The 24,968-nt window shown below is 38.8% G+C and overlaps 1 protein-coding gene across 2 annotated transcripts in view; it reads left to right on the top strand.

Moving 5' to 3' along the window:
* Positions 1–607: 607 nt before the first annotated feature.
* HGF (hepatocyte growth factor) overlaps positions 608–24,968 on the top strand; it is a 57,414-nt gene continuing 33,053 nt past the window's right edge. Inside the window, exons 1-6 of one of the 2 annotated variants that reach the window (XM_014255233.2) lie at positions 608–759; positions 12,844–13,009; positions 17,649–17,761; positions 18,385–18,499; positions 22,593–22,720; positions 24,443–24,563. In XM_014255233.2, the coding sequence (XP_014110708.2) occupies positions 684–759; positions 12,844–13,009; positions 17,649–17,761; positions 18,385–18,499; positions 22,593–22,720; positions 24,443–24,563 (719 nt within the window). In that variant the 5' untranslated portion in view covers positions 608–683. Of the gene's footprint in view, positions 760–12,843; positions 13,010–17,648; positions 17,762–18,384; positions 18,500–22,577; positions 22,721–24,442; positions 24,564–24,968 lie in introns of both variants that reach the window. The other variant, XM_014255232.2, reaches the window with a different exon arrangement.

The following is a 24,968-nucleotide window of genomic DNA, read 5'->3' as shown; positions in this document are numbered from 1 at the left end:
AAGTGGCATTTGTCAGATGGCCAAAGAGGGTGATGGAAAGGCCAGGCCGGTGGCCGTGGGCAGGTCAGAGGAAAGGTGTTTCCTTACAGTGAAATTCTCCATGGGGTGGGAGAGTCCCAGTGAAATGGCTGTGGATGGAGGTGCTGCCACGGGATGAGGCCCAGGGGCAGGTGCAGAACGTGGGACGTTGTGAAGGGACATGTCTGCAGGGAAGGAGAGGTCTGTTCTGGCTGCAGGTGAGATGGAACTGGGGGCTGTGAGGGAACCATGCAGCAGGAGCCACCAGCCCCGGGCCAAGAGCTGGAGGACCCGGCCCGGCCCGGCTGCTCCTCTCGAGCCTCTTAGGGACGGAGAGAGAGAGGCGGGGTGGGGAAGGAGGGAGGGAGGGATGAGGCGATGGAAGCCCTCTCCTTGGGCTGGTTGAGGGGTGGGAGGGAAGGGAGGCAGCTCCTGAGGAGGGGAGGAGAAGAAGAGGCAGAGAGGGGATGTTGTTAAACAGTTTCTTACCGTAAGAGGGAGTTGGGACCCAGATCTTTCTAGTTAATCACACAACAAACTTAGATCATCGCAATAAAAAGCTCGGCTCACTCTGCCTCCTCGAGTGACCGGCGGTGCACGGGGTCCCTCCGAGGAGCCATCACCCCTTCTCCTCCCCGCCAGCCGCCGCGGGGGCCGCCAGCACCATGCGGGCCACCCACCTCCTGCCAGCCTTGCTGCTCCACCAGCTGCTGCTGCTGCCCACCGCCATCCCCGCGGCAGGTCAGTTCTTCTATCACTTCGCTAGCGACCCCCGTCCGCCTCGCAGCCGCAGCACGTCTCCTCTCCCCGCTCCGCCGTGGCACGGAGGCTGCTGGGGCGGCGAGCCGGGGGCAGCCCGCAGGTCTGAGCCCTGAGCCCGCAGGTCGGAGCCCGCAGGTCGGAGCCCGGAGCCCGCAGCCCGGAGCCCGCAGGTCGGAGCCCGCAGCCCGGAGCCCGCAGGTCGGAGCCCGCAGCCCGGAGCCCGCAGGTCGGAGCCCGGAGCCCGCAGGTCGGAGCCCGCAGCCCGGAGCCCGGAGCCCGCAGCCCGCAGCCCGCAGGACGGAGCCCGGGGCCCGCAGCCCGGAGCCCGCAGGTCGGAGCCCTGAGCCCGCAGCCCGCAGGTCGGAGCCCTGAGCCCGCAGCCCGCAGGTCGGAGCCCTGAGCCCGCAGCCCGCAGGTCGGAGCCCTGAGCCCGCAGCCCGCAGGTGGGAGCCCGCAGGGGGGCTGGCAGAGGGGGCCTCACCCTGCGTGGCGGGGCGGGGTGGCAGCGGCGCGGAGCCGAGCGCGGCGCAGCTGCGGCGCTCGGGACGAGCCGCGCTCCGGGCGCGCAGCCCTGCGGGAGGCGGGTCCCGGCCCGCGGCTGCGGAGCGGCCGCCGCTCCCCTCCGCCCGCACCGTGCCCAGGGCAGCGCGGGGCTCGCTCAGGACGGGCAGACCTGGAAACCGGGAGAGAGGGGAAGGAAATCTCATCTTTGCCCAGAGGTGCTCCCGGCCGTTATCAGGATGAGACCGTGTGTCCTTAATTTCCAGTGGTAGAATAAATGTTAAATAACAGAAGTTGACGAGGAATACCCAAAGCACGGGATAGTGCATTGCTGTACGGGAATGCCCTTGCTGAAGTTCAACAGCATGAACATGCTATTTCCAGACTGAAATACTTGTAATTTCATTAGATGTTCCTGCTGAAATCCGGGAGATGGAGGGGGGGCAAGGAACAAACAATAAGTAATCAAGTGCTGGATGCTCTTTAGCTGAATTTCTTTCCTGAAGTGTCCCCCCTGGACTGGTTATCTGAAGAGCCAACTCTGTGCTTTCTATTGGCCCTCTGGGAAGACGTTTAAGGAAAAAAAGTTTGTAAAGGTTTCTACAAACCTTTCCTTCCTTCCGGCAACATTGTTAGGGTCAGACCTTTGCACAGACAGAAACAAAGGACAGATACAATTCAGGGAAAGAATCTGCCAGGAGCGGGCAAAGCAAGGGCAGGGAACTGTGGCAGCTGAGTTCTGGGGCAATATCTGAGGGCACTGGGCAAGGAATGCTGATGGCTTCCAAGATATACCTAGATGCTTTCTAGTTAAAAAAAAATAAATATTCTGAAATGGGATTTCAAAGTGGAATATTTTGTGATCTGAGTGGGCAAGTCAAAAAAAAACTGGCAGCATCACGTGCAGTAAAACCTGTTGTTTTCCCCCTGCAAGCAAGAATGTGGTTCTGTAGGATGCTGATCAATCTCATTACAGCTTCTGAGCTCAGTCTGCTCACTGGGGATATTGTTTTCACAGGCATTCTTTAGCAGGTGACACAGAGATACAGACACTGTGATATTATACTCTTCGGAAATCCTTTTCCATGAACATTGGAATTTCCATTTTTTGGACACGCAGCTTCTCTGAAAAGTGATGACTAGACCTGGTTAGGAATTTTCTGAGAAAATATTTTGGGTTTCTTTTACTGGAAAATGCTGATACATTGAAACTTTTCACAAAAATAATTCCTGTTAAAGAGAAAATTTCTTTGGTTTGTTTCCCTCAAGTCAAATGACAGAGAAATATGCAGCAGGGGACATTTCCAATAGCTCGTGGCAAGCTGCTCTTGAGAAACCTTCACCTGTGACAGAAGCTCATCAACTGATGGGCTAGGTAGAAATAAAAAAGCAAAATAAACACTGCAGACACACTCACACACACACACTTCATTCCATGGACCAAAGGTACACAGCTAGTCTATAGCCAAGCTCAGAGGAAGCTAGGTCATGTTTTGCTGTCCCGGTAAGTCAAGGTGCTTTATTTGAATGAGAGAAAGTCCTTGTTGTCCCTGACTGTAGGCTCTTAGTGTTGGTCTGTAGTTTACCAGCTTCAATGAATGTTGGACCTATCTGATATTTTGAGAGGGACACTGAGAGACACCTTCTGTACTGCCTGTATCACTACTGGGCTGATGAATAGGGTTGTGCCTTAACCAAGGGGATCTCCAGTTTAGGAGTGAATAGTTCACCTTGATGAGGAGAAAAATTATATTTCCAAAACTTCAGGGTTTTTCAGAGTAGGACTTGTTTTCAGACCAGTTCTCATGGTGACAGTTTCTTCACAACCCTGACTTTCTTAATTTTTCTCCTCCACCTTCCCTAATATTAATTAATCCTGTTGTTTTCCTTATTGGCAAGAAAGATGACAAGCTGCCATTTTGCTTACCTTATTTTTAAAAATACATGATCTTCAACACAAGTGTCTGTATATTTACACTGTAGGCAAGAGAAAGTTGTGCTACTTCTTTCTGAAGTACAAATTATAATTTACAAATTTCTGGATCATTTCTGAAAATGATTGTTTTGTAAACATACGTGTTGTCTTTGGGACAATGGATCCTTTTTACTGGGATGTTTTTAAAAAAGATTAAGATTTGCATACATATTATTATTTTCAGATATGAAAAACAAGATAAATAATGAAAACAGAATTAAAACATGAATTAAAACATCTTTTGCTAATGCACATCCATACTTCTAGTGTTGTTCTGTTAAATCAAATTTCAAATGTATGTAACGATGAACATAGCTTCTTCTGTGAATGAATATTCTGGGTTTGTAATCCCATGCCCTAACTTCTGTGCAAAGACAATGTCCTGTGTAACAGAAGTTGCTGACTAATACAGTTGGGTTATATTAAGGGGCAAAGAAAAAGGATGGTGAAGAAAACACAAGAAATGAAAATGTCAGCAAGCTGTCTACGCTATCACTTTCTGAGTTTCTCTTTAATATATAAAAGATAAGACTATGATTGATGAAAGATAAATGTGCATGGTTCCTATAGACTGCTTGCCTAGTCATTATCAATATCCTCTAAGTCTCTGTCACTTGCACAAAGAATTTAATCTGTAGCTAATAACTTTATCAAGGAATTTTCATTCTTGTTCAAAAATACTTATTATTCAGTATTCTTGGGAAGTATCTCTTTAATAATGTTCATCTAGTGAAACTAAAAATGTCTCTTTAATCAAAGCAACAAGTAGATTGGCATGTTGCAAAAGAGTGAATGCTAAAGATTTATTTAAATTAAAGATACATTTTTCTGTGAGAAGACTGCCAGCCAAGTGTGTTTATTTAAATTTATTTAAAGCACATTCTGTAGTTTGGATGATCTGAAGAAGTTGCTAATGAAGATGTGGGAGTTGCTCTTAGTCCCTATATATATAATTATCACTTAAAGAAAAATAAAATCCAATTCCATAGCCATAATCGATTTTTGAAAGTTGTGTATTCCTGTGGTCTGCATAGCTAAGTATATTTTTAAAAATTAATGTGATTTATACTTTCCCATCCCAGCTGTAGATAATCATTGTGCTATATACTGTCAACAAAGTGAAATGATACTGTGCCAGTTGGAAGAGTGTATTCCTTCTGTTTAATGGAATCCTTTTGGTGCTCAGTGCCAGGGGCTGCTTGTTTTGCTCTCACATGTAATACAGCACTTACCCTGCTTAACAGATTTTCTCTTTCTATTAATGCCATTTTCATAAGCAACATAGCAGAAGATAGAGTTGAAAGACATGAGATTAAAATGTTGCGTAAAACTGGAAAATTGACCACTGAAGTCAAGGAAAGGAAAGCCTCTTATTGGAGGAGCTCATCTGTCATTATTGTAATACTTCAACTGAGGCCAGGGTTGGAAGGGAAATGTGCAGTCTCCCTGAGAGAGCAGAATATCTCCCTTTAGATCTTTATGCTGAACATTAGTTTGCCACTTAAGCATTTCAGACTTTTCCAAAGAGCTTTGAAACCAGGATAACTGGGCCTCTTTTTGAGTAAAAGCGTGATGTGGAGTGAAAAGCATTGCCCTGAATGTTTTACAGTTACTTGTACTGGTTGAGTGTTGGAATTTCACTTTCTCCCCATCAGCATTGAGGTGGGGTGGAAGGGCAGAGACTGGAAAGTAGAGGTGACAATGGATTGACTATGGAGGTGAGAAAGGATTGATCTCCATGCTTACTTGGGAAGCAAGGGTAGTAGGACAGCTGCCATAATGGAAGCAAAACTTTGCTGTGGGGAAAACACGGCAGCTAAAAAGAGCTGGCAAGAAGAGGTGAGGACATCCTCACTGCTACCCTATCTTTTCCTGTAGGTTTTTGTGGCAGTGCCCTCAGAGGGCTGTAGAGCTGTTCCTGAATGTGGTTAGTACCTACATGCAAAGCACAGCTGTGGCGAAGCAGAGCTGGGAACACGCTCCAGATTAATCAAATGTGTTGGCAAAGTCTAGCTGTAGTTTTCAGTGCCTTGTGGGCCTCCACCCATGTGCTGTCTGATGAGCCCAGCCGTGCCTGGCAGTCCTCGGTGCTGCTGGCCCAGCTGGGGACTGGCTGCTGCCTCTGTCCCCCTCAGCTCCAGCTTTTCCTATGACTCGCTGCCTTGGCCAGCAGCACTGTTTTTATGTATACAAAATGCAGCAAGGCTCTCATCACTCCTCACAGGGGCTGTTTTGCTGCCCTCAGACATCTGTTATTCTTTGTCTTGCCCAACCCCTGCCCTGCCTACTTGTGCTTTTCTCCATACCCCTTGCTGCACGCCCAGAATTCCAGTTGGCTGGGACACCATCACAAAGGAAGGGCACAAGATGCTGGGTGCCTTGAAAGAGCCACCAAGTGCTTGTAAAGATTGTGGAATGCAATGGAAAATGGTGAGGATTTAATGCTTGTGCACAATGCATAAGAAGACAAATCTTACAAGGGAAAATCCTCTCAGTAATTTAGCCAGAGGTTAGATACAGTAAGTCAGAGTACAAACTGCAGCACATTTGTTTCTGCCAGTGGGTCCCAGCATCCTGCTGAGCAGATAACCTTTTCTTGGAAGGAAAAGAGCTGTCCATTTGCAGCTTCCATCCAATTTTAGAATATAAATATCAGTTGTTAGCATTGTCCTTAGCTCCTAGAGCTTTCATGCTGACTATAGGAGTGGGTTCCAAAGGCAGGACTTAGCATAAAGTTGGGTTCCCAGTTACATGGCAGTCTTTGCAGTTGTTAATAAGGGGGTGGGGCTGTGTGATGTGAGTGGTAATGTAAAGCCAGAAAGAAATATCTTTTTGAGTTTCCTGAATCTCCTCAACAACTAGACTGAGAGCCAAAGTAGAAGTACGGAAATCATTATCTATTATATATAGATATTCTATGGATGGTTATATATATATTTCAAACTGCTTTCTAAAAATTGTGTTTTTTCCCATGAGGCTCTTGTTCCAAGAAGATAAATTTCAGAAGTTAAAATATTCACATCATCTTCCAGGTACTTCTGAGAAACTGTTTAGTTTTGACAAGCTAGAGATGCCTCCTGGACAGCTGGTTTTATTTTGGTGACTTTCCATCTACACAGCTGACTGCAGATTGTATAGGTACAGTTGGTAAACTTCTTTTACGCCAAATTATTGTCTTACATAAATAACCGCATTAAACTTAATCTGGCATTTTTAAGCCTATCCAGTCTACAAAGTTGTTTTCTTGGGCACAGCTCAGATTGTTCCAGTTTCTCATTATGTTGGCCTGCCTTTCTTCCTTTTTTTTTTCCTTCTCCCCCCAGATGAGAAGTCATTTGGAAAAGGTGTTCATTTTTTGCATTCTAGCCAGGAATCTGGATATTTCTGATACTGAAACAGGCAGAAGGAAAAGTCAAAGTAAATGAAAGTAAATTAAAAGTGTTGAGCATTAATTCTTTTTGTAAAGTGACTCTGTTATGACTTAAGAGACAAAATTACCTTGAATGTATGTATTGAAAAAGTGCTTTCTAGTTGTTCACACAGATAACAATTCTGTGATGACCCTATTAATCATCTTAGTATCAGCATTCATCTTTAACATCTTTTCTTTTCAAAGTGACCACACTGTTAACTTAAGCATGTTGCATCCAAAAGCATTTAGTAACATCTACTTTTACCATCTGGTGAAGATTTGGTTTGTTTGGTTTTTCTTTTTTATTTGATGAAGCCAGTATATTTATGTTATAATACTGAGGCACACACCAGAATACCTTTACCCTCAATATTTTATATCCTTTAAAAAGCATTGTCTTGGAAATACTTTATTGAATATAATCAAAACTATCCCTTCTATCATATTTTATAGATAAGTTAAACACCTCACTCTATTTGCATACTGGTGTCAACCCATATGTGATGAGAACTCTTGCTTTTTTTTTCAAACCCCACTCACTGATTTTTTCTTTCTACACAAGTTTTGCCAATGCTATTTTATGCATATAAACATGCTTTGTTTTTAATTTTTGTATTAAATTGTCAATGTTTATGCTTAGATAAGCATTCTGCTTTGATATATCTGGCATTGTAATAATACATTTCTTTGCAGATTTTTGCTTTGCACATTTTTTCCCATTCAGAAACTTATGAATATAAGCTACCATGCATTTTTTGTCAAGTATGGTGTCCCCTAATAAAATGTTTGACATATTTATTGCGTTGAACTGTGCTTTCCTATGTTTATTTCAGGTGTGTTTAATGTTGGGGATTTTCTAATTTTTTTATTAAAGGCCTTTCATAGGATGGTAGATTTCTGATTTCCCACCCTCTGCATCCAAGTTTTAAATCACATGATATTCCCCTCATAATTTTTTTTCCTAGCTCATTGGGAAAATCCAGTTTACTTCAGCTTGCAGTGATGATTGTTTGCAAAATTAAATTAATAGCTAATCTCATTTTAGCATTCTGACCTAGTTATCAGTTATAACACAAATAAGTCAATCTCTAATTAGTCCATCTATGAACTGCTCAAGGTCAAATGACTTTATTGCATTACAAACATGGTGCAAAATATTAAACAGATCTAACATACCAGTTGATACTGAAGAAAGTGCCTATGCCTGTTTCATATTTCTGAAATATTGTGTCACTTTATATGACCATTTTTCTTCACTGGAATATATTTTGAATCATCAGTTTCTTTGTGCTTCCTGCACAGCATGTGGACAATTTCCCTCTTTTAAATATTTCTGCACATGCCATGTTGTGTTTCATTCTCCATTTGGAAGGACTGCAGTTGATTCCTGCAGTTCTCTGACAGCATCTTCTAGTCTAAGGAATTCAGGTATCTTCATTTTCTTGATTTATTTTCCCTATAGATTTAGTTTATCTCTTACATCTGACAAACAAAGAACAATGATGCTTTTAAGTGAGTGTTCATATTTTTAAAAAAACCGAGTCATAAAAAGTCCTCACACAGTTGGAAGTTTAGCTCAACAAAGCAAATAAATAGTAAAATGCTCAAGTTCTTCAAGTCTAAACAAACAGAAGAGGGAAATAAAACTCAATCACAAAGCACCAAGTATTCATTAAGAATTTCAATTTAAAAATAAACATTTAATTTAAATGTATTTATCTTTCCATTTAAAAAACTTGGTGTTAAGTTTTGATGGTTTTGTTCTGTATAATAAAGTGGGATGCAAAATTAAAAAGAAACAAAAGGAATAAGCTTTCTGTCATTATTAGGAGACTTCAATGTGTACTTCTTTAAGAAGGTACTAACATTTGCATAGAAAAGGGTGGAATTTAGAAACCCTGGAAGCTGACATGCTGAGTGCATCATAACTGGTATTTAATAAAAGATTTGTAATCTGTAACAAGTCCATGGACGTTAAGATTTTTCTAGGGGAGGCAGCTGTAGTGCTCCAGTTGTGCTCTGTAATACCATAACTTTGCAGCCTAAAATGTACATCTTTATTAGAAAAAGCTGGAGGGGTGGAGGAAGGAGAAAGGGATTACCAATGAAGCAGGTGAATTCAGGTAATCTCTTAGTAAAATTTTGCTGTAGATAACACAAGTAATGCTTTGATCTCATTATAATGAACAAAGGTGGTCTTTGGGCCCTATCGCACCCTGTATGTTATTTGGATTACCACAACAATGGTATTGTATTTTCTATATTAGGGTTTTTTACTACTAAATAGATAATGCAAAACCAAATGTTTTTGTGATCAGAATAAGAGCTGAGGGTGTAAAATGTGACTTGCTCAGGTGTTTAAACTCTAAATAACCTGCAAATAGATTTATGCTGCATTTCTCTACTCTCATATAGCTCAGTATCAGACTAATTCTGCAAGGTGTAAGTTTTAATTTGAGATACAGAACATAATCAGGTAGTTTGAGAATTGAGGGATGTTGTAGCTTGGGAGCCCAAAGCCCTTTTCTGGTGTGGGACATGAGGCCAGAAGCAAAAAAAATTAACTATTTTGATGTCATTTTTCTATCAGCCCAGTGATTACAGAATAACTGGAGAGAAAGAGAGATCAAAATACAAACACCTTTGCCGATTCAAACCTGTTTCTCTTGTTAATCAAGAAAGTGTCTTTCTATGATATTCATACTGTGGGTTCCATTTCTCACAGTTCTCTGTGTTGCTGGTTCTTTATGTATAAATATAACAAAAATTAAAGTTAAGAAGGTTCTAGAATACAGGCACTGCAATTTGTTGGTGAGTTTTCTTACAAAAATGCTGCAGAATGTCAATTTTGATCATCTCTGATTATTGAAATTATTTGACATGGACTGGAACTGCTCCAAGAAAAGGTATTGTTGAAAATTTTTTCCTCCAGGTGCCCTATAGTTTGAGCAGTCTCAGTCAATGATTCTTGTCAGAAGACTGTACAGAAATCTCATTTGAAGATTTAGTAAGGGAACTGAAAGGTGAGTTCTTGTAGCTCCAAGGTAAATGTATTTCCCTGTGAGGAATCTTTTTTCTTAAGGAAATATTTAAAGTCTCTTATGAAAATGGGGAACACCAGCAGGGAGACTGTGGAAATCCCAAATGAAATTATGGAGCTCTTGTCCAATGCTGCATCCTACTAGAGCTGATGTGTCAGTTTCAATTTCCAATTTCCTTGGGCACTGACTGAGCTCTTTTCTTTTTGGTTCAACTTCACGTTAAGAAACAGAAAAAGGAATCACCCTCACCTTTTTGAGGTTTTTTTTAAGTTGACTGAAGAAATATTTTTTGTTAGTGATTGTTTCTGTTGAAGAGAAAAATGTTGGTTCATATTTGACTGGATTCCTTTGTGTTTGAATCAGCTGCTGATATTTTCAAATTTAAGTGGAATGTCAGACTTCCTTGGTAATGTGATATGAAACTACATGAAACATCAAAGGACATGGCCCACAAAATGAGCAGAAAGCCTGATTACTCAAAGTTTAAAAAGTTTAAATGAATGGCAATCACAAATTAGTTGCATTGTTATAGCATACTGAATACCTAAGGCATTATTTAGTTAACATTTTATTAATAAAGGCACCTAATTTGACACAAAAAGAATATTATTTTTATATATTTTGTTGTGAGAATTGTTAAAGTAGTGCTTTGCATTATTCTGATGTTTCTAACAGTCACACCACAGATGCACTTGGCCCTTTGCCTTTTGGATTATAAGCAAGACGTAGAATGTTGTTGTTTGAAAGCTAAACTAAATCAGGCTGTTATGAATTACTAAATGCAAGATCAAACCCATAATCCTCTTTGGACAAATGCTAGGAAAAGAAGGACAAAAAGAAAAATCAGAACTCTGTACCATATTTTTCAGGCAGAACAGAATTTCTTGATTTTCTAAGTCATATTCTTGCATGCTGGCTGGTGAGTTTAAGAAGCTGTTATCGTTAGGAATTAAGATAATGACACTTATCAGTAGATGGGAAATGTTAGTATCAGGAACTGAAAGAAAATACTTTGATATTTCTCACAGATTCCTACCACCATTTGACATAAAAATCTTGGCTGAGACAACACAAAATGAGCAAGTATGTCTTGGAAGATAATAGATTGAGAAATACACCACAAAAGCTTTATAGCAGATTTGTTTTCCTTTGGTTGTCTTAAAGGGCAAATCCAGTCCTTTTTAAAGCACTTTGGCTCTATCACAGGTACAACAAAAAATAAAGCAGCTTCAATGTAGACACCACCGTTTCCAGTAACAGGATGCGGACCCTTAAGTTGAAAAAGTTATAATAACATTTCTCTGTGCAGTGATTCATTTTGGGTGCATGTGCACTGTAAAAATTGAAGGCTTAAAATGCTTAAGAGAGCTGATAGAAGTTCCTAACACAACACCAAAATTATTAACATTTGATTTTTCAATCAAAAGCTTCTTCATAATAACAACTATATTTAAAAGCAAATAAACTCTTTTTTTTTCTTAATGTTTAGTGATTGGGAAATTGTTGAGTTGTTAAATGCTGGAGAGTAGCACAGTTTACTTTCATCAGTTCAAAAAGAAAGAAGGGAGGATGGGGTGAAGATTATTATATTGAAGGGATGTTATAGCAGAGATATTCTGCTGTTTTGTTTTTCTTTTTTTTAAAGATGAAGCTTGATGAGATCTAATGTAAATGTCTTTGTTATATTTCTGGGTGTCTTAGGGATAACTGGCCACTGAGAGGTGTGATTTAGCTGAATCCAGTGAAAATGGATCAGTGATCAGGATGGAAGTTCTGCAAAGGGAACACCCCTAAGCGCTCTTTGGGTTTTTTTCAGTATGTGGAGCTGTCATTAACTCTTCCAGAGCCTCAGCTTCTGCAATTTACAGTTATTCTGAGCTTCTGCAGAGTGCACCAAGAAAAACTGGCCTAAGTACACTGCACATGCATGAGGATCTATTCAAAGCACTAGACTGAGGTTTTTTATGGAAAAACTCTGGCAAAATTTAATAATATGTACTTTGTGTTCTACTATTGTTGCAGTTTGTAGAGAAAAATGAAAGGACAGATGTGAATACAGTTACATGGAAATAAGTTACGGAAAATACTATTATCTACTTTGTAAACTAAGGAGGAATTTATTCACCTACCTTACATGGATAAGCCATCTAAGCCAAAAAGATCATCTGGGATCACTGAGTGAAACAGGAGAAATAGATCCACAGGGCAATTTATTCTCCCTGTGTTATTCGTCTGACAGAATAGGGACAGTTATTCTCCAGATGTGCTCATCTGCCTTCACAGACAATGGAGTAGCCTTCACTGGCAGACTGGTTTTCATGAAATGCAATGCAAAAATATAAATAAACACTGGCAAAACTCTGGACTTTTCTTGCATATATCAAAGACCTTTCCTCTTGCACTTTGGCCAGACATCTCTAACCAGTCTTCCTCCCTCCATTTTATACCTCTTCCACAGGGCCTTTCAATAGAGACACGGAAACGAGATCATTGTGTTAGTTTTTGCAGGAATTTTTGTAACACTGCAGACTGTTTCCATGCTATGGCCTCTGTTTGACTTTATAATCTTTTCTGTGAGCTAACAACTCTAGTTCAGTCGCACTTATACTGGACACAACACTCACACTGAGACTTCACTGGAGCAGCGAGTGGACTAATAAAAATGATTATTTTGTGTCACTTCCAGAATCCCCTTCTTTTTGCATTTTTTGATAAATGTTTTAAGAACAGTTTTTTTTTTCATTCAGCAAGTGATACTCTTTCACTTGAGTTTTTCAAATATTTACAAGATCTCAGATAACTATTGGGCATATTCTGGAGGTTCTAAAAAAATTTACAAAGGGTGAGAAATTTTCCGTTGACCCTCTTACAGCATGTCTTTATTTGAAACTAGTTTTTATGTATTTCCTACTATTTTGGTTTTAAAAATGTAAATCACCATCTAATATAATCAATTCTTCTGCAGCATATGCTTATACCCTATTTTTGTGAGATTCTTTATGTTTAGGTACTGAAGATGCTAAAATTCCTTGGAAAAGTTATCCATATCCATATCCAGTGCCAACTTTACTCTCAGCATTCTTCTTAACAATGTTTTATTTTGTTGTTTTTTTTTTCTTTAATTCTTTTTTTAGAGGGTAAAGGAAAAAAGAGAAATCCTCTTCATGACTTCAAAAAAACAGGAGAGCTGATGCTCATTAAAGTAAACAAAACACTGGAAGTAAAAACGAAGCTGTTAAATACCACAGAGCAATGTGCAAAGAGATGCAGCAGGAACAAGGGTCTCTCCTTCACTTGCAAGTAAGTTGTGTATCTCTTTTGTCTGTTTTTACCCCTAAGAGATCTCTTTTGTTCAAAGGTCTCTGCAATTATCATCAGTGGTAGCTTGTACCAAGAACAACCCAAGGATTGTGATTTTTGATTTCAGTGATCTGACTGTACCTGTCTAGCATGTGTCAGTCTTTTCTGAGGCTTTTAGAGGCTTTATCTGGGTTGCCTGTCTTAGCTTGTCCAATCTGTAATCCTTTCAATAACATAGCTGAAAAAAATATTAAGATGCAGATGACTTGGGCTGCAATGTAGCATTAGGTGAAGATTTCTGAGATTTTTATGTCTCTTATAAAATGGTTATTGTCACACATCACAGCTGCAGGATTTCAGCACCACTTCAGACCATATTCTGTCTTCATTGTTTGCACATTACTCCTGCTGAAATCAATGAGAACCTCACACATGGAGCACAGATACATGCTCTGCTGAAGTTCACTGGCAAGTACTGCGAATCTGATACACTGGGATCAAACCTGGGCTGTGGATAGTCATCCTTCAGCATCTGCTGTCTCTTAGAAACACATCATGCAGCTGATCACTTGTCTGCCTTGTATGCATTCTCTACTATTTTTTGGAACAAATCACTATCATTTTTCTGAAGTATTAGACTTATAAGGTCCCCCTGGCCTCTCTTAGTCTAGACCATGAGCAAAGAATGAAAGGCCATGAATGCAGATCTTGGAGACAGTGGATCACTTCTTCACTGGTGAGTGCTGGGCTAAATGTGACACTGAACTTGAAACATAAACAGTTTTGACCATTGGTATAAATGGAAACTAGGCAAAATGTGATAATGAAACTTCTTCCTTGGCAGAGAAGGGTCTCAACTGTGATTAAATTCTTCCATAAGCCTTTAATTCCATTGTTGCAAGATCTCAATTGTATCATTCTGTACTTTGACTATTTATATGTGTAAATAATGAGCAGAGTTAACTTTTTTCAGACAGAAAATATTTCCAGGCACTAATATTTTCCCCATTGGCAAAACTTCCATTGATGTCATTGCCAAGAGGATCAGGTTGTATTCAATGCAGCAAGACAGCCCTGAGTTCTGATGAGCAGCAACAAGGAGTATTGCAAAATTAAGTATCACAGTATAAAACAAATTCTGAATAACACCAAGCAAACAACAATTCTGCATTCTAGCACCAGTTTAGGAAAACTTTCTCAAGCCACTTGTAGTTGCTCTGGATGCTATGTTTTGTGTTCTGAAAATAAAAGCAAGTCAATATATGTGTCTATTCTCTTTTATAATAAAATTAATTCAGAATCTCTCAGAATTTTTAAAATTGTTTTGTAGATTATTTTTTTTTTTAAGACAGTGTCTGATGGATATCCTAAGGGGCAATTTCTACTTTAATGAATCAATGCAACAACATAGAGGAGACATGAGGGACTTTTGAGAGTAGAGCTTGGAAAAGCCCTGCTCACAGATAACAGAATGACAATCTGTCATGTAATTATTTTGCATTGAGTGTGGAGAAGAATTACAGATCCTGATGACTTACTCTCTGAATTTCTGTTTTCCCTGTCAGCTTTTTAGCATGGACAGTGCTAAAAATCTGCTTTAGCAGTAGAGGTGTAGGTGATGAGGTCTTGCCTGAGCTACCACTATGCACAGAGCACATGGGATTTTCTTTTCTGGAATCTCAGAACACTCTTGTGGTTTCACTTTTGGCCTCATATGGGTCCTATTGTAGTATGAACTCTTCTTTGCTGCTACTGTAAGCACACATTTTACATGTGTTCCCTTTTAAAGGATCCAGTGTTTTCTAATTATTCCCTTTTATTCCTAGGATCCCAGTCTTTAACTTCATACCAGCACATGGTAACTACAAGGTGAAATTTGTTGCCAATTTAAATGAAAACCAATTAGCTTCCTGCCTGCTGTGGGAGCATTCTAAATTAAGAAGTAACACAAAGTGACATTTTAAATGCTTGAAATATGATACTTGAAATTTCCTATGTTTATTGACATTTTCATGGCTTGGTTCTTATACTTCATATCCATGCAGCAGTCCATCTCTTGGGCCACTGCACTGATGTTTTATTTTCTGTATGCAAGCTTTTAAAAATGGAATTGCTTTGTAGCATAATTGTGACAATAGCACTGGGAGCAACAACATCTGTGTCTGTGCACTGTGAGGTATACAAGCAGGATCAGTATTAGGTTTCTTTTTTGCCAGAAAGTGGTGAAAGTAGCAGATTTCAGGCCCTACAGACTTGTAAAGGTTCAGGTACTCCTTATTTTCTGGAGTGGGGGGGGGGAAATTAAAACAACTTTTTATTTCTTCATTGTAAGTTTCTGCATCACTTGCAAGTAATTTTTGAGTATTTTCTTGGTCAATCATTAATCCTTGCTGGTTTTAACTCTAACATTTTTATGTTGAAGCTTTTATATGCCACTTTTCATAACAGATATTTCCTCTATTCCCTGGCTGTCATGCTTGCACAGATCTTGTTCATTTCCAACATAGTTACAAGATCCTTATCTAGTCTTGTTTCTTTCTCATAATATTATTCCTAAAATCTTCCATCAAAGAACTTCTCAGATTCACTTACACTGTGTTTTTGACTTCATAAATCTCTGTACCTCTTTTCCTGCCTTCCCTATCAGTTTTATCAAGCTGTTGCTGCTGAACTGTTCTATTCCTTTGTTTCACCACCTTTTGCAGTCCATTGCTCCCTCTGTTTTCTTACAGACATCCTTGCAGCTTTTCCCACTACAATTCCTATGGATAAAAAAGCCAATATAGTTACTATTTTATTTACTATACAGGCGACTTTTGCACCTGTCCCTTCCTTAGCTGCAAAGCTGGTCTTTGTTATCTGTTCAGAGTGTCTGTATTTACACAGGAAGGGATTTCAGTACAGACAACAGAATTTCAGTACCTGATAAGAAAATTTACACTAAGACTATCTCAGTAAAAAGAGAAACAAAAAAAAATTTGTTGTGATCGGCAGTATCAGTAGAAGAAAGTCCAAGAATTTGCTCAAATATGTTGACTTTGGAGGTATAAAACCCCTTCAAATTTGGGTCCAAGAAAAGATTGTTACAAACTTTTATATGAAGAAGTGGTTGAAGCCAAACTGGAAAGAAACCATAAGGCAACTGAAAGGCAAAAACTGAAAGAATAGTTTGTAAACAGTGCATTCTGCATTCCCACTTTAGGAGGGAGGAGCAGAATCGAGAATGTAATTGGAAAGGCAGGAAAGGTCAAGGATATTTTTGTGAAGATGGAGTTAGAGGCACTTGGATATGCTCAAATTTGAGAATCAGCCAGAAGAGAACAGAAGGCTGCACAAGGGCAGAGGGATGAAGGTTAGCAGGTTGGAAACATTTGGAGTCAACAGAGTAGAGAGAGCAGTTGGATGAAAAATCTGTTTGGTGATGGAAACGATAATGAAGAAGATGTTTGAAAGAGAGAAGACTGGGGAGATTGGATAGGATCTTGTAGCATTTTTAACTGAAGCCAGCAAGATCTCACATAGAAAGCTTGTATGGTGAATTAAATGAAGATCAAGGAACTTCTTGTTGAAGGATGCAGTACTGAAGAGTATGGCAGAGCCAAGTATGGATGAAGTGTAAGAAATCTGTGTGACTCTTGGATATTATCAAGTAGTGTTAAAATGCCTTCTCAGATGAGAATAAATATCTCAGAAGGTATGGGATAAGTGACAAAAATGTAGATTTTGTGGTAGGCTGGAGGAAATAATGTCAGTTATTATTTGCTTCATGTGAAAAATTAAAGAAAACACCTGTGGAGTTTCTTTCTTCTTTTTTAAAATTTCCTTATTGGAATAACTGTTGCCCCCTCCAAGGTGGTCAATTGTGATTTTAAAATACTTTAAAATATTTTACCTATAGTTAAAGACTATCCTTTCAAAACTGTTATAGGATAAAAAGGTCTGCATTTTCCATATCAAGTATTGAAAGAAAGTATTTTTACTCTGTGGATTTGTTTGTCTTTCTTGCTCTCCCCCATATCTAATCCATTCAGCACACATTGTACTCACTCCTAGAAAGTAGTTAAAAATAAGAGAAAAAAAAACAAAAGTAAGCAACAAAAAACTTTAGCTACACTATCACAGTTTATTTTATTATTACAAATAAAAATATTCTTGTTTTAAGCAACTCTGTTGTCTCTGTTGTTCTAGGCAAGAAACAGATTCCTTGTGTTTGAATTTTTCTCAATCCATCAGTGTGAGATACTTAACTATTTCAGAGGCATATTGTGAGCATAGCAAAGATGATGTTTTAGTCTTCATGTTTCGTTTTTTTTTCTCCCAGAGAGCAGAATAACTGAGGACACAAAAGCTGTCTCAGTCACATTTATCTAAGTTTTAAAATAAAGATCTTTAATGACAAGGAAACTCTTAGATTAGTGTGAACAACCAAACTGGTATTTAATGTAATGACCACATCAATTTAATTTCTTTGTTTCTTTGCTCTTGTCAGCACAGTTGTGGGTTTAAATAGTAATTTGGACTGTTTCTCTGACTTTCCCAGTAAAAATAAATCTGATGTCATTGCATGCTCCTTGGCAGGCCATGTGTCATTATTATAAACCACACAGAGATTTTTTTCTCATCCAGATTTTCTTTGCAGGGCCTTTGCTTATGACAGAGTTACAAAACGGTGCCATTGGTTATCCTTCAACAGCTTGACAAATGGTGTGAGAAAGAAGCAAGACCATGCGTTTGATCTGTATGAAAAGAAGGGTAACTGATTTATTTACTGATTTTGTTTTTCCAGCCAGGGAGGGGAAAAAAAAACCCTGAGGTCAGTCAGTGATTTTTTGGTTGTCGGAACATCCTGCACATGGATGCTTTTATGCATTTTGAAAGCTGTATCCTACAGTTTGATCTACACATATCCTGGGCTTGCTGTCATGCAAATTTGTCTACATACTTGGTGCTGGTCAGTTTTCTAATCTACATGTTTGCCTACATACTAGTTTCATGCTACATACTACATACATACTAGTCTCAGTTTTGTACTTCAATTTACTATTGAGCAGCTCAGTTGTATGAGTTACTATTTATTACTTAACATTGTTCTTATTTACCTCATTAATGAGCAAGATACTCAGGTCCTCAGACATGGAGTTTTTTTCAATCAGATACATTGGAAACATTTCCAGGATATTTTTTTTTTTTTGGGTCAGATAGTGATCAATGTTTGGAAAAAAAAAAGGATGGGCTTGCATGTCAAAAAATAAACAGCACTTTGAAGAATTAAGTATGTAAAGGCTAATAAATATATTATTTTTATATGAAAACAGATTATGAATTTTAATTTTTCATACATTAACCAAATCCCTAATTTTCTTCTATTTCAATAGATTATGTCAGAAATTGTATCATTGGAAAAGGAGCAGACTATAAAGGAACAATATCTGTTACCAAAAGTGGTATCCAGTGTCAGGCCTGGAATTCAATGATCCCCCATGAGCACAGGTAAGAGTTCAGGAGCAGAGACAAAGGGAATAGTGCACAGACAGCTCCCATAAAGCATAAGAATTTATGGGAAAACTAACCTTAGACAACAAAATCTCTTAAGTATATTCTTGCATTTCTCCAAGAGATGCCATTCTCCAGATCCCAGAAAATCCTTATCTTGGGCTTTCTCCAAAGAAGTCTCTCCTAATGCCAGCCTGTGTGTCTGTATCTCTTTCTTTCCCATGGGGTTTTTTTGGGTTTTTTCTTTTGGTTTTTTTAGCTGTTTATATCCTTTTGATCTCTTAGCTACTGGCAGAAACAAGACATCTGCATTATTTCAACCCAGAGTCTGAAAGTTCATCACTGTTTTCTAATTGACTCCCAAGGAATGAGCAATTTTGGAAACCACATTAGGAAGCAGGGGATACTAGACACCTATTTTCATAGTGTGTAATACTGTTAGTATATTTTTCGTATTTATTGTCAGTACTCTGTTATTTATAGACTATGTTAAACTCTATGGAGCACTTAGGCCAGGTGGCAAATCCATGGAAAGGACTGAAGAGGCTTTTGAAATCTTTCCCTTCAGATCATACAATCAATAACTAAAGACTGTGGGACCATGCACAGGACTTACCTTTTCAGCTTAGGACCTGGTACAGTGAGAAACTGAGGCCAAACCTACACTTTGAGAGTAAATCTAGTTGATTCGCTAAGGAAAAAGAGAAGAAAGCCAAAACCTGAAGCCAGGAGGAGTAACGGTAAAAACAGATTAATCCCCAACAAATGTTCCCAGAAACCAGTAAAAGGACTACAAAGTACCTCTACTTTTTAAAAACTTCTCTTTAAACACTTTTGTACTGGCTTTAGCCATGTATATAATAAAACTTTAAGAGACAAAACCAAAATGTCCTTTCACCCATAAGCTTAATATCCACATTGCTGCCTTTTGCTCTGTTCTCCCAGGGTCAGCAATTTGTTTAAGAGCAGCCAAACTGGAGATGGCTGGTGAGGAACTGGGCTGTGCACTGCTCAGTCCTGTCCTGACCAAATCAATCCAGTGTGCAAGAGGATATCTTGGAACAATATTAAAAGGCAAAAGATAGTTGAGTTCTGTTCCCTTATGATGTGTTACAAAGCTGAGCCTCAGGCTTGGACTTAGTGGACTTGGCTCTTACAGTATGGACAGCAGTGTCTGCTTTTCAGTTTGGGACCAGACCTGTTAACTGGGAGCATACCATAAATACCACCAGATCCCAAAGCAATGACTTCTTGAGACTCAACACCTTGAAGCATATATCCTCAACTTCCAGAAGTGAAAGAATTCTGTCATTATACCCTAAGCAAAAATGAGCATTTATTCTACATAGTATACATGTGACTTTATATAATTAGAGGAAGGAAAGTGTCTGGATAGCACACATTACCACTAAATAGCATTTTAATACACAGCATACACAGTTTTATCCCATGCACAGTTTTATCCAATGCATCTGGACAGCCACTCTTCTATGATGAATTTTATGAGAGTGACTCTTCTCCTGCCTTGTGCAATAAGTTTAATTTTTAAAAGGTCACCGGATAAATGAGGTGGCTGCATGCTAATTTTGTTTTTCAACATCAGAAAATATGATTTCATCATCAGAGACATGAGGGAGGTGGGAAGAAGCAGGCAGTAGTGGTGTGTTTGGAACTTATTAGTACAAAAGACTCAGCTTTTTAGGTCAGTTTTTCTCAGCAGCTGATTATCACTAAGTGCCATTGGAAACAAAAAATCATTTTCATATTTAAGGGATAAATGTATTTTAATGATTTTTAATTATATTTCTAAGAAGAATTGAAAAAACTTGAAACTTTAAACTTTTGCTTCAGTCTAGCAAGTCATAATTTTATTTATTTGTATTCAACCAAAACACAGAGATTCCCAGTAAAACCCTCTTTTTTTCATCTACATCTTAGCACAGATTTTTGTTTATTGTCATTTCCATCCTAGTAGAGATTTCAAGACTCTTAGAGAATCTTATATTTAAAAATCCAATGTAAAAAGTGCTCAAAGAGAAATGGTCGAAGAGCAGACCAGTGCTTCATAGACTTTTGGCTAGTTTCCATGGCTTTTTTTGTGGTTGAATCTGTTTTTACCATTACTTTTACTGGTTTCAATTTTTGGCTTTTTTTCTTTTTTTCCTTACGTAATGTAGATGAACTAAATAATCAGTTTTAGGAGTGGCACTTTCTTCTGTTTCTGGGTAGATCTTTACTGCAATTCATCCTTTCCTCGCTCAAGAATGTTGCTTCAGTACCTGTTGAGGCCATTTGTATATCTGACCCATTTCACATCCTTAGTGCTACTCATTTAGAATTTTTATTTTTTTAATGCTCCTACAGCATATCTGATGTAATTTGAGATGCTTTTTCCTATATTTTCTAATGAGCAGCAAAGTTAAATAGAGTATTCTAATATGCACTGACATACCATTTTAACACATATGCAGGTTAGAATGTCCCATCAAAAATGTTTGCCTGGGGGTCTTTAATTAAATAAAGTTTAAGATACTTACATTATAAGACTACAGAATCTGTTAAACAGGCAGCAGGAATGACAAAAATTTAATCTATTCAAGCACCAAAAATAAAAAAGCACCTTTGTGTAATGCTTCCACATTGCATTGACTAGAACCACAATGTGATTAAAAGAGGTATTTTCACTTCAGTTACTTCAAGAATTTCATTAATGGGAATAAAACTTGAATAAAATATTACATGTCAAAATTTTTTTCTTGTTTCTCTCAAAACACTCAAAATAAAATATTCGGTATTTTCAGAATAAAAGGTGCATTATTTATGATATTTTCACCAAAGCTTAAATAGTGATAAAAAAAGAAGAAATAAATCGTATAGATCTCAATAAATAAATAAATAAATAAATAAATAAATAAATAAATAAAGTTAAATTACCAGTTTTATGTGATCCCCTATGTAGTTAGCCCAGTATTTCAATTAAAAAAAAACTTCATGGGACAGATCTTTGATTTTAAGGTGTTTTCTAACTCCAGAGGTTTAGCTGCTGTTTAGCATGGCTGCAATGTAACAGGTAGAGAAATGTCCCTGGATTTGTCTGCAATGTGCAGCCTGAACGTGGTCATGAGCTGTTGAAGTGGCATTGAACAGACCTGCTCTGGGGTTGGGCTCCTTACTATGGGGTTAGCTGTTCCTTAATTTGTGGGGTAAATAAGCTAGTATTACTTTTATGTGTGAAAAGTTACGTATCTCTATATAACTCGTGTGTGTCACTGTGTGTGACACGGTTTCTGTAGATTTAAGCACATACTTTTACAGATACCTGAGAAGAAAACACCTTGACCCTGGGCATTTTAAGTCATCTGGGGTGCTGTTAAATGTCTGAACATATACATGAGTAGGTCTGTAAGTAGCAGACCCTAAGGTGACAACAGTGGTGCTCGTGGCAGAACATGAAGGAACACAGCTAAAATGGCATCTGGGGAAATCTCTTGAGCTGAAATGCAAAGCAGTCCCCGGTTTCAGGCAGTGAAAGCCTCTCAGCGAGGTGCAGCACTCGCATTCTGCTGATGATCTGTTCTTGCTGCTGCCTGACCAGGGGTGCAAAGAGGTTTCTCTACTTGTGGGTTTCACAAAGTAGGTGAGCTCTGAGCCCAGCTGAGTTGTTTGTGCCAACATGAAGAGGAAAGAAAGGCCTCACCCGGCCACAGACCCAATCAACCCCCATGGACCCAGAGCTCCTGAAGGAGAATACAGCGCAGCCTGGCAGGGAGTGTGTGACTGCCTCTGGCTCTGCCCTAGATAGCTGGCTCTGGACAGCTGAGGGATGGGAGTAAAACTCTCTAGAGCACGCTATGGGCCAGACAAATTGTCCCAGATTTAGGCCATTTAAGTTGAGTAATCCCAACTGAAGATGTGTATTTGTGTACGGACAGATATTTGGGTGTGTGAATTTGCTTAGGCAGGGTGGAGGGAGAAGGAAGCAGAAATGTGTTTGTTTCTAACTTTGTAAAAATAGTATGATTAACCCCAACATTTGCATGCTCTTATACTGTAATGATTGTCATTTTAAAACTAGCTTTTTGCCTTCGAGCTATCGGGGAAAAGACCTGAGGGAAAACTACTGTCGAAACCCCCGAGGGGAAGAGGGAGGCCCGTGGTGCTTCACCACCAGTCCAGAGATGCGCCACGAAGTCTGTGACATCCCCCTCTGCTCAGAAGGTAACCCAGCACAGCTTCTGCAGAAAGCTGCCTCTGCTCTGCTGACAGCAGCCGCACAGAGCTCCCAGTAATCACTCGCTCACGGCCTTTAGAGAAAGAATACGCGATTCTCCGCAAGAGTAACTCATATAGCAAGAAAAGAAGATGTTAGAGGGAGAGATCTTGTGAGGTTCCAGTGTGATGGAAGGTTTCAGGCTCAGCAGCTTTTTTCAGGTTATGGAGAAGCTTGAACAAAGAAGTTGTGCTGATCACACAAATGTGACCCTTTTTTTTTGCTTGTCTAGTCCATAGTGAATCCATTAACAATTTCAGTATTACTATGTGATAAAAATCGTCTAGTGCTATTCCATGGTAAAATCAGCTTTTCGTCTTCTTTTTGATGAAAATATAGATACTGGATTACAAGATGAAAGCTTAAGATAAGCATGCATTTTGTTTTTTGAATAAATACTGTAAATAAGTACAACTCTTTGCAAATCCAACCCCATTTGACTTTGAAGTCAGAATTTGAGAGACACTTTATATGCACCATAGCATTTGTTGACTTTTAAATTCTGTTAACCTCCAAACTAAGCTCTTATATCTCACTCTTAATCAGCCAATTCAGTTCCAGTCAATCAATCCATTTAAATCTTCAAGATAGGATGCCTTTAATTTTCTTGATCGTGGGTCACGTGCAATAGCGATGTTGTTAGGAAAGGAAGAGGAGAGGGAGGGAGGGAGATGGAGAGGAGGAGAGGAAAAGAAGGATGAATAGAATAATTTACACAGTGCTTGAGAATTTGTTAAAATCTATAATTTAAAGATAAACTTATGTAACTTCAGACAGGATATTTGACCTGGAGCTCACTTTAGGATGAAGGCTTTGGTAGCTGACATTTTACAATATCTGTAATTTCATACAATAGTATTTTCTAAATATCCTTCCTTACAATTACTCTAATTAGGGAGTATTTAAGAAGTTTATCTACAGTTAATTCTGGTGAATTTGTTTTATATCTTTAGACCTTTCATTTTAAATTTTGTTTAACAATGCCTTCAAATTCCTTTGGTAAATTTTTCCCACTCCCCATACCTCCTACCTACTTTGCCAAACCAGGACTGAAAATATATCTTAGCTTAAACTGTCAAAAACTATTATCATCAAAAAGATACAGTATCATACACAGATGAAAGTGCTGGGTATATAAAGAGACATACAGTACTGCACTGAATTTGGGATTCTGCCAATATTCTGCACTTAAACTTGTCCTGTAATTATACTGTGACTTAGAGTGATTTAGAAAAATAAATGGTGCTTAATTAGATATCACCTTTAAAAAATCTTCCATAGCTATGTGTCTCTCTCTCTTACTAACCATAAGTAAGGTTAAAAGACTGATAGGAAGATGAATGCCTTTAGTAGCTCCTCTCTACCTGTTTCAAAACTCTGTCCCATAAAGTAATAAAAAATTTAGGCCTCTGGATTAGCACTAACAGATACAATTATATTCTAAAAGGCATTACATATACCAACCCAACAGAAAGGTACCATTTTTACTCCCTCTTTAGATTCAGATCATTATATAAGAGCAGGGACACCTTGGGAGTTTTTGTTGATTTTTTTGGTTTAGGATTTTTTGGTTTTGTTGTTGGGTATTTTTTATTCCTTTTTTTTTTTTTTTCTTTTGTGGTATAAGTCATCAGTGTAATAAATGACTATTGTCTATTTTTTTTTCCTAGTTGAATGCATGACCTGTAATGGAGAGAGTTATAGAGGGCCAATGGATCACACCGAGACAGGCAAGGAGTGTCAGCGCTGGGATCTTCAGAGACCACACAAGCACAAGTTTCGTCCAGAGAGGTAACCTCTCACCCCCAAGCAAGACCATGTAGTCATAATTTCAAAATTACACACATTCTGGAACCAGTTGAGTAAAACTAGCATTAGCTCAGCTGAAATTTTTATGGAGTTCACCAGTTTTAGATGCTTGGGCTCCTGGCCCATGGTGTAGGCTGGCTACTGACATGGTGGAGATGCAGGGTGGGATTGGTGCAGCTCTGGTTACATCACTTGCCTGACTAGTGTACTAATGTTTCTACTGCTTTAATTGATGAAAAACTCCTCCTTAGTTCATTGACAATAAATAAATAACCTCTGAATATTTTTGTATATATTGATATGCAGCTGCAGTCAGCTTAAATATCTTAATCACATAGTATATAATGATTTAAAGTCATAATTTTTTGTTAGATTTTTTAACACAAT

Source organism: Pseudopodoces humilis, chromosome 5, assembly GCF_049639895.1.
Source record: "Pseudopodoces humilis isolate 2021_Gansu_Grassland_sample_001 chromosome 5, ASM4963989v1, whole genome shotgun sequence".
NCBI classification, from domain to species: Eukaryota; Metazoa; Chordata; class Aves; order Passeriformes; family Paridae; genus Pseudopodoces; species Pseudopodoces humilis.
The sequence above is the reverse complement of the archived record's forward strand: the minus strand, read 5'-3'. Positions and strand labels throughout refer to the sequence as shown.